The sequence below is a fragment of the Rana temporaria genome, chromosome 1 (assembly GCF_905171775.1).
Source record: "Rana temporaria chromosome 1, aRanTem1.1, whole genome shotgun sequence".
NCBI classification, from domain to species: Eukaryota; Metazoa; Chordata; class Amphibia; order Anura; family Ranidae; genus Rana; species Rana temporaria.
This window is the reverse complement of record NC_053489.1, coordinates 589497796-589513082: the sequence shown is the minus strand read 5'-3', so window position 1 is coordinate 589513082 and position 15287 is coordinate 589497796. Positions and strand designations below refer to the sequence as shown.

The window sequence follows — 15287 nt, the reverse complement described above, 5'->3', positions numbered from 1 at the left end:
CCTGCTAATAGAGATATGCGCTGTTTTAGCACTGAGAATGAACATCTAAGCTCTGTTGTGTCACATAAGCTGTAAAGGAAAGCAAAGGTAAAAAAAAATCTTGGAGTATATCAGGCCGGCTTGGCAGCCTTTTAATAGCAAGTGAAACCAAGATCATTCATTTGCACAGAAGAAGCCTCTTTGGTTTGTAAACCTAATAGCAGAAATCGTGTGTAATTTTGGGCAGAACTCATATTTTGTGCTAAACTCCTGACCTATGAGATTACACCCACTCCAAATATATTAAATTGTGCTAAGGTAGGATTTATAATTACATTTGTATTGCATGAGATGCACAAATCAAATGTCTTTTTTAAAATATAGTTAAGTGAATGACCGTGCAGTTCTCCAAGTTTTCACAGGCGTCAAACCTGGTTTCTTTGCTTTTTGTATAGACTGGCCTTGTGAAGTACTTTTACATTGAAGACTGGCAATACGTTAATGAATACCGGCACCCAGTCAGCATAAGAAAGATCTTTCCTGATGCATCTGGAACAAGATTAGTTTTAATCGACGAGAAGAGTGAAGGATTTGTGTATTGCCCGGTAAGTTAATATGTCGCAAGATTTATTTCAGTGAGAGTACAGAATAGTACTTGAAGGGTAACTCCATTTTCATGGGGGAAAAAATCACAATTAAAAAAAAAATTATAATATAGCATATACAATTGCAACAAAAGCCATATTGTGATTTATTGTTATTAAAAATATTTTCTTTTCAATCTGCAACGCTGATATTTTCTGTAAAATTCAATGCAATATGGCAACCTGGATAGTTACCAGACATACCATTTATATGCCAGGTTTTACTTGGATTCCAAGACAATGACAAGCTGATTTTAGGACATTGGTATATTGATATTCTTATTTAAAAGTTAAAAAAATTAACATTTCTAGTGTAAAGATCTGATTCCCAAATCTTTGTAATGTTCTGTGTTTGTTTGTTTTTGTTTGCATTTTTTTTTCCAGCAAAATGATAATCTGTATGAGATTCCAAACTTTTCCCCAACTATCAAAGGCATACTTTGGGAAAATTGGGCAATGGATAAAGGGGTCTTCTGTGCCTTTGATGATGACAAGGTGTTTACATACGTTTTTCACAAGGACACCATACAAGGTACATCCTTTAGCTATTCTGTTTTCCATAAAGTTTTAACATACTGGTACCGATTAATTACAACTGGAGGAAAGAAAATTAGCTCAAAAGTGAAGATGTTGAAAGTATCAAGCAGACACTCTTAAGCCTCATACACACGCATGGCTTTCTCTGCAAGAACCAGCAAGAAAACTGCTGACAGAGCTTTCTTGCCGAGTATACCGAGCGTGTGTACGAGGCTTTGAGGTTTCTCGTCAAGAAAACTGCCCAGAATCTAGACGAGAAAAATAGAGAACCTGCTCTCTATTTTCTCGTTGTGGGATTCTCTGCAGTGTTTTCCTGCCGAGAAACCCAAGCGTGTGTATACTTGCCTCTCCATGGAAACCCGCGCATGCTCGAAATTACTTTGACGCATGCGCGGTAGCTTCCAAGGCATATGTAGGGTGAAGCAAGCTGGCGGCGACGGCATTGAATGTGACGAGCGCATGCTCGTCGTAGTCGATGACGTCACCGCGGTTCTTTTGAATGGCCCGTGTGTACACTCGGCCGGCAAGAGAATCTTGCCAAGAATCTCGTCAGGAAAAACTATGGGCCAGATTCACATACCTTTGCGGCGGCGTAACGTATCGTCTTTACGTTACACCGCCGCAAGTTTTCAGCGCAAGTGCCTGATTCACCAAGCACTTGCGTGTAAACTTACGGCGGTGTAACGTAAAGCCGTCCGGCGCAAGCCCGCCTAATTCAAATGGGGCGTGTACCATTTAAATTAGGCGCATTCCCGAAATTACGGCGCCCCAACGTATATTCCCGGACGTCTTACGCAAAAAAAAAAATTGAAATTCGACGCGGGAACGACGGCCATACTTTAATATGGCTGTTCTAAATGTAAGCCATGAAAAAGCAGGCCTAAGTTTGCGACGGGAAAAACCGACTAGCGACGACGTAAGAGATTGCGACGAACGCGCGTATCTTCGTGGATCGCCGTAATCAGCTAATTTGCATACCCGACGCTGGAAATCGACAAACTCCACCCAGCGGCCGCCGGAAAATTACACCTAGGATCCGAAGGCGTACGAAGCCGTACGCCTGTCGGATCTTAGCCAAAAGCCGTCGTATCTTTTTTGTGAATTACAAATAAAGATACGACGCGGCAAATTTGAAAATACGCCGGAGTATCAGTAGATACTCCGGCGTATTTCCTCTGTGAATCTGGCCCTATGTATATAAAACTAGAGCCATGACTGGTTCCTGGTGAAAACTCTTCACGTTTGTTCTCTTATTCTTCTATCAGCCAGAATATCTTAATTAATGAAGACGTATCTGCAAAATGAATTTTGTTCACACATTTGCAGTAAGAATTATAAAGCTGATTTGTAAAAATGTTTTTAAAAATTATTAATTTAGTGATCAAAGAAGCTTCAATAAACACTTAGAATCAAAAATGTACCCATATCTTAGGAATTTCAGAATAACATATGTTTAAAAAAAGAATGGGGGCTGCCATTGTTGACCGCTTTTAGAAAAATGTGTAAAGCCACTTACCTAGTATTATTCTACAGCCAGGGAAGTCACAGGGTGGTCATAACTCCTGATCTTATACAACATGTTGCAGGCTAGTGAAAGAAAGCACTAAAACCTGGCTCTTTGCTGATCCCCTAGCACCAGTACAAGTGTGCAGAAAGTGAAGACAGAATTCCTGATCTGTATTCTTGTTCTAAGTCAGTAACTGTTGAAACCACTGGATCTGTTTTACAGGCCAGGCAGGTAACCAGGATATTCAGAAGAATTATATATATATATATATATATATATATATATATATATATATATATATATATATATGTGTGTGTATGTATGTATAATTTATACATATTTCTTTCTAAAGAGGTTTATTTTATGTTGCCTATCAATGCATGTACACAAGTTAGCATTTGACTTTACCGTCTATCATATTTTTTAGGTTCCAAAGTTATTCTGGCAGGAGGGACCAAGCTGCCTTATGCTCATAAACCCATTCTCTTACACAATGGAGAGCTGACCTGTCAGACTCAGAGCGGGATGCTAAACAATATCTATTTAAGTACACACAATTTCCTGAGCAGTATAAAGGATGCAGATGCCAAGGAGCTGACAAAGATGCTAACACAGACTTTAATGTTGAGAAGGTAGGACCACAGCTTTTTAACCTTTATCCATCATAATGTTCGTCGGATATAACAGCTGGAAATTTTGTTGTTCTGAGAAGATCAAATAGATACAAAGAACCCTGGTTATACAGGCTGTTTTGGCAAAATATCAACACGCTTACGAGACCGCCGAGGATGTCCAAAATGAAGGGCAGCAAGGTGTCTGCCAGTTCTCAAGTCAATGAGCACCTACAAAGGTTCACATGTACTTAATTTTGCTTAGTAGTAGCCTGCTTGCAAAGAGATCTTCATCCGGTTTGGAAATTGTCCCTTTTAAAACAAGAGCCTGCGACCTTTGAAGGGGCCCATTAGCTGGTAAAACGGTTGGAAGCAGATATGATGCTCACAATTAGAAGCCTGTTTGTGATTACTTATTAAAATATGGAAAGATGTGTGTTTCACTCAGAGCCCATCTTTACACCATTTACCCCTCTCAGTCACTCTATGTCCAGTTATCATTATTGCAGAAAACAACACTATAAGACAGTCACAGGGTAGAGAATGAGGAAAATTAAGGAATATCACAGCCTGTGGTAAAAAAATATATTTTTAGAACAGCTTAAATCCTTTTCTTGAAGTACACCACGAGACACAGAGCCATTCATTACATAATGGGTTAAGGGTCACCAGCGGTGATTGGACACTGGCACAACCAATTGAACACAGTTCCCCTCCATATAACCCCTCCCATCAGGGAAGTACCTCAGTTTTGTAGTAAGCAATAAGGTTCCCATAAAAAGGGGGGGGGCCCTCTGTGTCCCGTGGTGTACTCCAAGAAAAGGATTTTACAGGTAAGCTGTTTTAAAAATCCTGTTTTATTTGACGTACACCACGGGGCACAGAGCCATTCATTACATAATGGGACGTCCCAGAGCAATGCTTCATATGAAGGGTGGTGACACAGATCAAGCAGGCCGCTACGGATAAGAAGCCCTATACTGATGCCTACAGCACACTTCGCCCAAAGGCAGCATCCTCGTGTCCTTTCACTTCCACTTGAGATGGACTGAAGGCCAAGTTGCAGCTTTACAGATCTGAGCCAACGAAGCCTGGTGGTGCACTGCCTATGAAGCAATCATCGCCCTGGTAGAGTGCGCCCTAACAGAAAAAGGAGGAGTCCTGTTTTTTAAACCATAGGCTTGAATAATTGTTTGTGGAATCCACCTGGAGATAGTGGATTTAGATGCCGCTTGTCCCCTCTTGGGACCATCTGGCAAAATAAACAAAACATCTGTTTTGCGTATCTGAGCTGTTGCCTACAGATGCACCTTTACTGCTCTCACTAGATCTAGAGAGTGCAATAATTTTTCCTCCGCTGTCCGCTGGTCCAGAAAAAAAGAAGGCAGAACAATGTCCTGATTTAAATGAAAAGCCGACACCACCTTAGGTAAAAAGGCAGGATGGGGTCGTAGTACATTTTTGTCTTTGTGACAAATTACGGTAAATAAGGCTCTGCAGGAAAGAGCTGCCAATTCAGATACTCTTCTAGCCGAAGAGATAGCAATCAAAAAAGCCAATTTCCTGCTTGAAAGGATCAGCGGAATCTGGCGAATAGGTTCAAAAGGTTGCTTCTGCAACACTGACCATACTAAATTCAGATCCCATGGGCACAAGGGAGACTTGACTGGCGGTTTGATCCGCAGTACCCCCTGAATGAAAGCCCGAACTAGGGAATGAGATGTCAGCGGTCTTTGAAACACTGATAGAGCCGATATTTGACCCTTAATGGTACTAAGGGCTAATTTCATATCCACTCCTAGCTGGCAAAAGGCGAGAATCCTACTTATGTCATATCTTTGAGGTTTCCGTTTCTTGGTTTCACACCAGGAAACGTATGTCTTCTTCCCATAGTGCATTCTCGTGCCTTCTCTTCTCTAGGTAAGCAACGCACAGGCACCTGCCCATCCACATGATGTAAAAGAAAAAAACATCAGCTCAACCACCTTCTTCCATTGCTCTGTAGACCAGTTCTGATGCTCAGGTGCCCACAGTATGGACACCTTGATGGGTCTGTGGCTACACAGCCCCATACGCAGCAAACTGTGATATTGTGATATACTGTGTGTTCTCATACCTTTCCATTGGAACCAGCAAATACTTTTTTCAGCAATTTGAGCTACAGTAGCTCTTCTATTGGATCGGACTACACAGTCAGCCTTTGCTCCCCACGTGTATCACTGAACCTTGGTCACTCATGACCCTGTCGGCAGTTCAGTGGTTTTCCTTTCTTGGACTACTTTTGGTAGGTCCTGACCACTGCAGACCAGAAACATCCCTCTAGAGCTGCAGTTTTGGATTTGCTCTGACTCGGTCATCTTGCCATTACAATTTGGCCCTTGTCAAAGTCACTCAAATGCTTACGCTTGCCCATTTTTTCTGCTTTACACACATCAACTTCAGGTACAACATGTTCACTTGCTGCCTAATATAGCCCACCCACTTATAGTCATGATGTTATGGCTGATTGGTGTATATTATATGTAAATATAATGCATGTATTCTCTATTGTCCTGTTCTTTCTGCCTGCTGCTGGGTTAGGTTTTCAGATTCCTGGGATGTCTGCAGTTCAGTGAATGCAGAGGAGAGCTGGAATGAGCTTGCCCGGGCATGTCTGCACCACATGGAGTTGGAATTTGCAATACGTGTGTATAGGAAGATTGGAAATGTGGGCATGGTGATGTCACTAGAACAGATCAAGGTATATTATTAAAATGCCACTACAGCAAAGTAAATTTGTCAGAAGAGAAATACAAAAACTGCCCTTGATGGTTTCTCTTAAGGCTGCATTCACACCTGAGCGTTTTGGAGCTTTAAGTCACTTTTTTGAAAATGGCTTTCTTTATCCTGCTCAGTAAGCTTTGTGAATTGAGCCTATTGTGCGCTGTATACTGTAATATTAAAATTAACATTTCTACGCATCCTCAGGACTCTTAGACCCCGTACACACGGTCGGTTTGGTCCGATGAGAATGGTTTCATCGGACCAAACCGACCATGTGTATAGGCTATCGGTCTGGTTTCCTTCGGTCCAAAATTTCTAAACATGCTTCAAAACCGAACCGATTGACTGCTGCCAAATCGGACCAAACCGATGGTTAGTACAGAAAAGCATCGGTTCAAAACCCACGCATGCTCAGAATCAAGTCGACGCATGCTTGGAAGCATTGAACTTTGTTTTATTCAGCACGTCGTGTGTTTGACGTCACCGCGTTCTGACCCGATCGGATTTTGGACTGATGGTGTGTACACATATCAGGCCGTACGGCCACTTCAGAGGTGAACCGATGAAAACGGTCCGACGGGCCAGTCTCATCGGTTTGGTCCGACCGTGTGTACGGGGCCTTAGGTCTTCTTCACATGGGTGGTGGGTGTATAAAACAGATTCCAGCAGCACAATATTAGCAGATTCTTGAGGCTAGGCTCTTGGGTGTATGTAGACAGCTGCGGACGCTTAGTAATGACAGGCTAAAAGGAGCCGTCACTGTTCAAGTGTATCCACGCTTTGAATCCACGCAACCACCTGCAGTTAAGGATGGATGAGCTTCTGTCTGCATCCAGGGTTTCTTCTCATCCTCCCCTAACCACAGTAACTGCTTGATGTGCAAATTCTTGCCACCAGAATCCATTCCATGCGCTTAAAGTGGATGTAAACCCGATTCATGAAATTTAAGCTGGACACATACAGTGGGGATCGAAAGTTTGGGCACCCCAGGTAAAAATTTGTATTAATGTGCATAAAAAAGCCAAGGAAAGATGGAAAAATCTCCAAAGGGCATCAAAGTACAGATTAGACATTCTTATATGTCAAAAAAAGTTAGATTTTATTTCCATCATTTACACTTTCAAAATTACAGAAAACAAAAAATGGCGTCTGCAAAAGTTTGGGCACCCTACAGAATTTATAGCATGCACTGCCCCCTTTGCAAAGCTGAGACCTGCCAGTGTCATGGATTGTTGTCAATCATCGTCTGGTAAGACCAGGTGATGTCAATCTCAAAGGTTTTAAATGCCCAGACTCATCTGACCTTGCCCCAACAATCAGCACCATGGGTTCTTCTAAGCAGTTGTCTAGAAAACTGAAACTGAAAATAGTTGACGCTCACAAAGCTGGAGAAGGCTATAAGAAGATAGCAAAGCGTTTTCAGATGTCAATATCCTCTGTTTGGAATGTAATTAAGAAATGGCAGTCATCAGGAACAGTGGAAGTTAAAGCAAGATCTGGAAGACCAAGAAAAATATCAGACAGAACAGCTCGCAGGATTGTGAGAAAAGCAATTCAAAACCCACGTTTGACTGCACGATCCCTCCAGAAAGATCTGGCGGACACTGGAGTTGTGGTACACTATTCCACTATAAAGAGATACTTGTACAAATATGGTCTTCATGGAAAAGTCATCAGAACAAAACCTCTACTACGTCCTCACCACAAAAATCAGCGTTTGAACTTTGCAAATGAACATATAGACAAGCCTGATGCATTTTGGAAACAAGTTCTGTGGACCGATGTTAAAATATAACTTTTTGGCCGGAATGAGCAAAGGTACGTTTGGAGAAGAAAGGGCACAGAATTTAATGAATAGAACCTCTGTCCAACTGTTAAGCATGGGGGTGGATCAATCATGCTTTGGAGTTGTATTGCAGCCAGTGGCACAGGGAACATTTCACGAGTAGAAGGAAAAATGGATTCAATAAAATTTCAGCAAATTTTGGATGGTAACTTGATGCCATCTGTGAAAAAGCTGAAGTTAAAGAGAGGATGGCTTCTACAAATGGATAATGATCCTAAACACACCTCAAAATCCACAGGGGATTACATCAATAGGCGTAAACTGAAGGTTTTGCCATGGCCTTCACAATCTCCTGACCTCAACATAATTGAAAATCTATGGATAGACCTTAAAAGAGCAGTGCGTGACAGACAGCCCAGAAATCTCAAAGAACTGGAAGACTTTTGTGAGGAAGAATGGGCAAAGATACCTCAAACAAGAATTGAAAGACTCTTGGCTGGCTACAAAAAGCGTTTACAAGCTGTGATACTTGCCAAAGGGGGCAGTACAAGATATTAACTCTGCAGGGTGCCCAAACTTTTGCAGACGCCATTTTTTTGTTTTCTGTAATTTTGTAAGTGTAAATGATGGAAATAAAATCTAACTTTTTTTGACATATTATAAGAATGTCTAATCTGTAATTTGATGCCTTTTGGAGATTTTTCCATCTTTCCCTGGCACAGTTCACCGTTATGCACATTAATACAAATTTTTACCTGGGGTGCCCAAACTTTCGAACCCCACTGTATATCTGCAGTGTTTTGTTATCTCTCTTCAAAGAGCTAAGTCCCATAGCTATCTCCTGAACCGTTCCTCTGTTATCAGCCTAATAACTCCTGACAAATTCTCTGACACATCAGATAAAAGCAGCCTGACATTTCTGTCAGGGGAGGTTGCTAAAATAGATTAGCAGGGAGCTGGCCCTGTTGCAAAACACCTTTGAGAGTCTCTGCCTATGTGGAGAGGGGGTGTGTGCCTTGCCTCTCATCAGCAATTTTAGCTATCTTGGCTGTGTAAATCAGGAAGAGAAAATTTCCTAACACAATCTGAACTTTCTAAACCGTATATAAATGTGAAGCCAGCAGATATGGATGTACAACCTATGAGGCTATTCACTTCACTGGGTGTATGGAGGGTTTACATCCACTTTAATCTTAATGGGGTTGTAAAGGAAAAAAATGTTTTCATAAAAAGGATCCTTTACCTGCAGACATTCCTCTTTTCACTTCCTCATTGTTCGTTTTTGCTCAGAAGTTGCTCTATTTCTTCTCTGTTCTGTTCACTTCCTGCTTGTCTGATTTTACTGACCACCGTGATGGGAGGCTTTACTGCGGTGGTCAGTGACGTGCTCACCCCCTCCTGGGAACTACATCTGTGCGGCAGGACGCTCTCTACGTGTTAGAGACTTCAAGGAGGTGTGAATTACTGGGCGTTCCGCAATTCATACTGGGAAATGTAGTTCTTACATGAACGAGCGATGCAAACCAGGAAGTGAATGAGAGAACAGAAACTAGAACGCCGGAGGTGATATAGATGAAGGAATTTAATAGGTATTTACTTGTTTTTTAACAGAATCATTACACTATTCTGTCTGTCTACCTTGCAGACATTAATTTTAGGCAAAACATTTTTTTCCTTTACAACTCCTTTAAAGCGGAGGTGCATCCAATTTTTTTTTTTTTAAAAGCCAGCAGCTACTAATAGTGCAGCTGCTGACTTTTAAAAAATGGACACTTACCTGTCCAGCACGCCCGCAATGTTGGCAGCCGAGGCCGAGCAATCGCTCATCCCTCGGATGTTGCCGCCGCCATCCCTGGTGAAGGACTCGGGCAGTGAAGCGTTGCGGCTTCACTGCCTGGTTCCCTACTGCGCATGCGTAATTTGCGCGGCGCATTGTAACTGGTCCCCGCTCTCTCCTGGGAACAGTGTGTTTCCCAGAAGACAGCGAGGGGAGTGGCGTGACTCCCACGGGAGTCTGTGCCCGGAAGTGGGTGCAAATACCTGTCTTAGAGAGGTATCTGCACCCATCCCCCCGAAAGGTGCCAAATGTGACCACGGAGGGGGGGAGGGTTCCGAAAAATGGAAGTTTCATTTTTGGGTGGAACTTCGCTTTAATTTGCTTTACTTTGTATCTTTGGTACATTGACTGTGGATCCTGCCATAGACTAAGAACTTCTGTAGAACATACATTAGTTAAAGTTTTTGAAAACCCAACTTAATTGTTTTATTCTTTTGCAGTCAAATACATTAATCACTTTTTAAAATACTCACTATGTGGTACACTGTCAGGTCCAGGTTTTTTTTATGTGTATATCGGTATAAACAGTATAGCTTATAAGATGAAGAGCCTAATACAAGATAAAAGTACAGCAGTCATTGAAGTGTAAGGAAACTGCATTGTTGCTTTATAAACATGTTGTATTTTTATTGCAGGGGATAGAGGATCACAATCTCGTGGCTGGTCATCTTGCCATGTTCACTAATGACTTTAACTTGGCACAGGACCTGTACCTAGCTTCCAGCAGTCCTATATGTGCGCTTGAAGTAAGTTCAATACTGAATATGTGTTGAAGCGTCTCAGTCTCTAAAACCAAACCTGCCCTAGGTATAAATTGCTGGCACATAAAGGGGCACAAAAAGCCTTGAGTCATGGCTAATGCCAGGCTGTTCTGACATGGAAACCTCTGACCCGCCAGGTAATGTCAGAACTTGCTGTTAAAGCGGAGTTCCGGCCACAATTTCACTTTTTAAATATAAATACCCCTGTAATACACAAGCTTAATGTATTCTAGTAAAGTTAGTCTGTAAACGAAGGTCTGTTTTGTTAGGTTGTTACAGCATTTAGACACTTTATAAAATAGAAATTGACTGGGGCCATCTTAAGTGTGGGCATCATGAAGCCAGACTGTATGACTTCCTGGATTTCAGCCTTGCAAATCTCGCACATGCTCAGTGCTGCACAAGCAGTGTCAGATCAGGTTTCAGCACCTGTGCTGTCCAAGTCACATGATTCTTTGAGACTGGGGAATGCACAGACTCCTGGAAAGTTACACCCACTACATTCCCAGGAGTCTGTGCGGTGTAGGTTAGGAAGCATTAAGCACCTAGGTGCAGGAAGTGGGAAGATTAACTATTCTGCCTAGCAACAACACTTTGAAGGCATCTAAAAAAAAAATTTTTTTTTGTAAAGGACTAATGACATTTTTTTAAAACTACTGATGTAATGTTATATTTATGGGTGGAACTCCACTTTAAGTCCAGCCCCCAGATCTCTATTGGTCCATTGCTTTTTGTTTTGTGTTGTGTGGGGCGGAGCCTGGCCCCTTGCCCAAGTGTGTAAAGCTGACCAGGATGTTGGCATTGAGACCTTTTCTGTTTGCATACAACTCTTCATGTATAACACCCATGTGTGTTGATTTTAGGTAAGACGAGACTTGCAGCATTGGGATAGCGCCTTACAACTTGCAAAACGCTTGGCTCCCAACCAGATACCATTTATATCAAAGGAATACGCCATACAGCTGGAATTCACGTGAGTTGTCGTCTTGGATTATTTCCTTTATAGTAAACTTTCTAATCAAATATATTTTTTGCTTAACAATGGGGTATTTTCGGGTAATATGGGCTGATTTGTATATGTAGAATACATCAGAATGGCACTTTTTTAGTTATTTCATTCAGCCCTCTGTACTGGATAATATACCTATATAAGGTAAAAATAGTTTCAGAATTACAGTATGTCATTGCACTCTTACAGGTCACTTGAAAGTGCACAAAAATTAACTGGTCTGAATAAGCCCTAGTAGTTTATGCTCTTAAAGCGGTGGTTCACCCTGCAGAACAACATTTTAGCATAAAATTCGGCATTGTAGCGCGAGCTACAGTATGCCGGTCTTAATTTTTTTATCGCCATACTCACAGTGTAATCGTACATAGTAGATTCTGACTGCCCGCGGGGAATGGGCGTTCCTTTCAAGAGGGAGGGTGATTGACGGCCGGCTCTGGCGCGTCACGCTCCCCGAAGACAGCCGGAGTAGGTCTCGGCTCTTCACGGCGCCTGCGCACAGACTATGCACAGGCGCCGTGAAGAGCCAAGCCTATTTCGGCTATTTCCGGAGAAGCGTGACGCGCCAGAGCCGGCCGTCAATCACCTTCCGTCTGGATTGGAACGCCCATTCCCCCGTGGGCAGTCGGAATCTACTATGTACGATTACACTGTGAGTACGGCGATAAAAAAATTAAGACCGGCATACTGTAGCTCGCGCTACAATGCTGAATTTTAGGCTAGAAGAAAAAAAAAAATGTTTATTTTATTTTATAGGGTGAACCCCCGCTTTAAAGAGGAACTGCAGTCTGCTTACATAATTTGTAATACAAACATCCTTGCCATTCTGAAGCTTCCCTCCAACCACTTTGCATATTATTTTCTATATACTGTGATTCTGTACTTGCCAAATATGCTGCAGAAATCTCCCTCCACTGAGACTGGCTGCAACCATTTAAACTGTGGGCAGCTGAAGCTGCTGCTTGTTCACTTCCTGGATTTACACAGAGGCACACCTCCAGCTCTGCAGCTCTGGAGTTCTCATTGGCCCTCTTATGACTCATCCGCCCTCCCTTCCAGCCAAACTCTCACAAGAATGAGAGAGAGAGAGCTGTACATGTCATAAGCCTAGCTAATGACCAGACAAGAAAAAGGAAGTGGGCTGTATAAGGTATTTACCGGCAAAAAAAAAAATATTATCCAAAGTTAAAACAATAAGGGCAGAAGATTTAATAGATGGAAAGTTGGAAAAAATGATGGAAGGTCTGCTTTAAAGTATAGCTAAACTCATGAACAAAACTTAAAATATTGCAACTTGCAAGTCTTTAGTTACAGTTGCTGCAATTGTTTTTGTTTTTTGTTTTTTTAAGGACGTACATTTTCTAAACTGCAGATCATTGGTGCAATGCGTTATAGTCTCCCAAAACAAAAAAGAATAAATGCACATTTTTTTTTACTTGCAAAAACATGTGCATTTATTATTTTTTGTCAAATGGTGAATTTATTCTATTTAAAGAATAAGTCCACCTTTCATAACATGTTACATCCATATTTAGTAGGGTTGTCCCGATACCAATTTTTTGAGACCGAGTACAAGTACCGATACTGTTTTTCAAGTACTCGCCGGTACCGATGCTTTTTTTAATGTCCTGTGACAGTGGCAGTATTTTTTTTATTTTTACAATTTTATTTTTCTTTAACATTTTTTACAGTGATTTTTTTTCTTTTGGGGGGGGGGGGGAGTGGCTTGTCATTGTGTTTTTTTTATTTTTACATTTTCTGTTATTTTAGTTTATTTTTTTAAATATTTATTGCAATTTTTTTTTTAATCAGCTCTGTTGTGGGTCCTTGAAAAGATATCAGGGGTCTTAACAGACCTCTGACATCTCCCCTTTAAGACAGAGAAAGGGACTAAGGACACAGATTCCCCAGTCCCTTTCTCTGCAGCCTCAGAATCCATTCATAAACTGAAGCATCGTAAACACAGGTTACGATGCTCAGTCACTGACATTGTCCATTCGGAAAAGGTAGGAGCCGCTAAAGGTTTAGCGGCTCCTACCTCCGCTCTCCATCCTGACAGATTGAGGGGGGAGAGCAGCACGGAGGGGGGGGGGAGAAGACGGCACGGGGGGAGAAGGCGGCACAGAGCACAAAAGCGGCACAAGGTTGCATGGAGCACGGTTGCATGGAGCACGGGGGACGAAGGCAGCACGGGGGACAAGGGGAGCACGGGGGCAGAAGGCAGCACAGGGGGAGAAGACAGCACGGAGAAGGCTTGCAACTCCCCTGCCGCACTGATCGCCCAGGTATCGGGTAAAGTATCGGAGCATTTCCCCTGAGTACAAGTACTCAGGGAAATGCTCGGTATCGGTCCCGATACTAGTATCGGTTTCGGGACATCCCTAATATTTAGGGTGTAACATGTAACACATGGGTGCTCCACCTGTGGCCCTCCAGCTGTTGCGGAACTACAAGCCCCATCATGCCTCTGCCTTTGGGAGTCATGCTTGTAACTGTCATCCTTGCAATGCCTCATGGGACTTGTAGCTCGGCAGCAGCTGGGGGGCCACAGGTTGAGCACCCATGATGTAACATGTTATGAATGCACCGGTCCACTGTATTTATATTTTTTTGTCAAAAGGTGAACTTACTTTTTTAACTAGTAATTCCTTCCCTATGTAATGGTTATGAATAAAGAAGGGGGGGATTTTAAGTCCAAATCAGGAAAGCTCCCTTTGGGAGACAACACATAAATAAAGTACTGTGAGTGAGCATTCCCCCCCCCCCCCCCCCAGGCCAGAAACCTTTAACCACTTAAGGACCACCTAACGCCGATATGCGTCGGCAGAATGGCACGGCTGGGCACAATCATGTACCTGTACGTGAGTGTTAAATGCCCAGCCGTGGGTTGCGGGCGTGCGCCCGCGACCTGGTCCGAAGCTTCGTGACCGCGGACCCGATCACTGCCAGAGTCCCGTGATCGGTCCCTGGAGCTGAAGAACGGGGAGAGGTGTGTGTAAACACACCTTCCCCGTTCTTCACAGTGGCGCTGTCATTGATCTTCTGTTCCCTAATATATATATTTTTATTTTATAACCGAAGAGCGCATGTTCAGTTTCTTCCACAAAATGTGTGATTATTAATAATTTCCATCCACTATGAAGTGTAATTAATCGGTAGTCACAGTAATTACTGTGCTGACTAGCATAATAGACATTCCAAAAAAATAAATATTTGATTCTGTATATTTACCTTTTCTATGCCCCTTTCCTGTTCTAATTATGGCAGATCATTGTGTTAATGTTTGGTCATTTCTATATTGTAATGTGTGATAACGGAATATTTATGTTGCAGGGGTGACTATGTCAATGCACTTGCACATTATGAGAAAGGAATGACTGGAGACAGCAAGGTACGTTTTATTTATGATGAATAATTCGGGATTTTCCTAGTAAACATGACGGAAAATCTGAGTTATATGAGGACAGGAGGCGATTATCTTGCATTAAACTTTCTTTTTAATGCTCATAGCAGAAAAGGTAACAGCTATTCATTTAATACAGAGAAAAAATTCTTCATAGGACTACAATACCCAGCAGCCCCCGGGGGCCCCTCCCCCCTGTCATAGTGTCTATATAAGGGGCTGTCTGGATCTCCTCCTCCTCTTTCTTTATGCGATCCTGGATAATCACGGAACATCACGTAGGTCTATCCTTGAGGATCTCTTCCCGCTGGTATCGAGGAAACTTCCGTCGATGGTGAGAACAGGGCCAAACGGGCCGTAGCAACAAACATCACCTGGGTGTTGGTTATGCGATCTGAACAGTGTTCAACTGGAACAAAAAACAGAGAATCGTCATACGGGAACTCCGGATTG

General features: G+C 42.4%; 1 protein-coding gene across 1 annotated transcript in view; it reads left to right on the top strand.

Moving 5' to 3' along the window:
• WDR19 (WD repeat domain 19) overlaps positions 1-15287 on the top strand; it is a 93971-nt gene that overhangs the window by 39841 nt on the left and 38843 nt on the right. The window contains exons 15-21 of the mRNA XM_040335125.1: positions 435-584; positions 1008-1155; positions 3095-3299; positions 5859-6018; positions 10300-10410; positions 11289-11398; positions 14765-14822. Coding sequence (XP_040191059.1) covers positions 435-584; positions 1008-1155; positions 3095-3299; positions 5859-6018; positions 10300-10410; positions 11289-11398; positions 14765-14822 — 942 coding nt within the window. The remainder of the gene's footprint in view (positions 1-434; positions 585-1007; positions 1156-3094; positions 3300-5858; positions 6019-10299; positions 10411-11288; positions 11399-14764; positions 14823-15287) is intronic.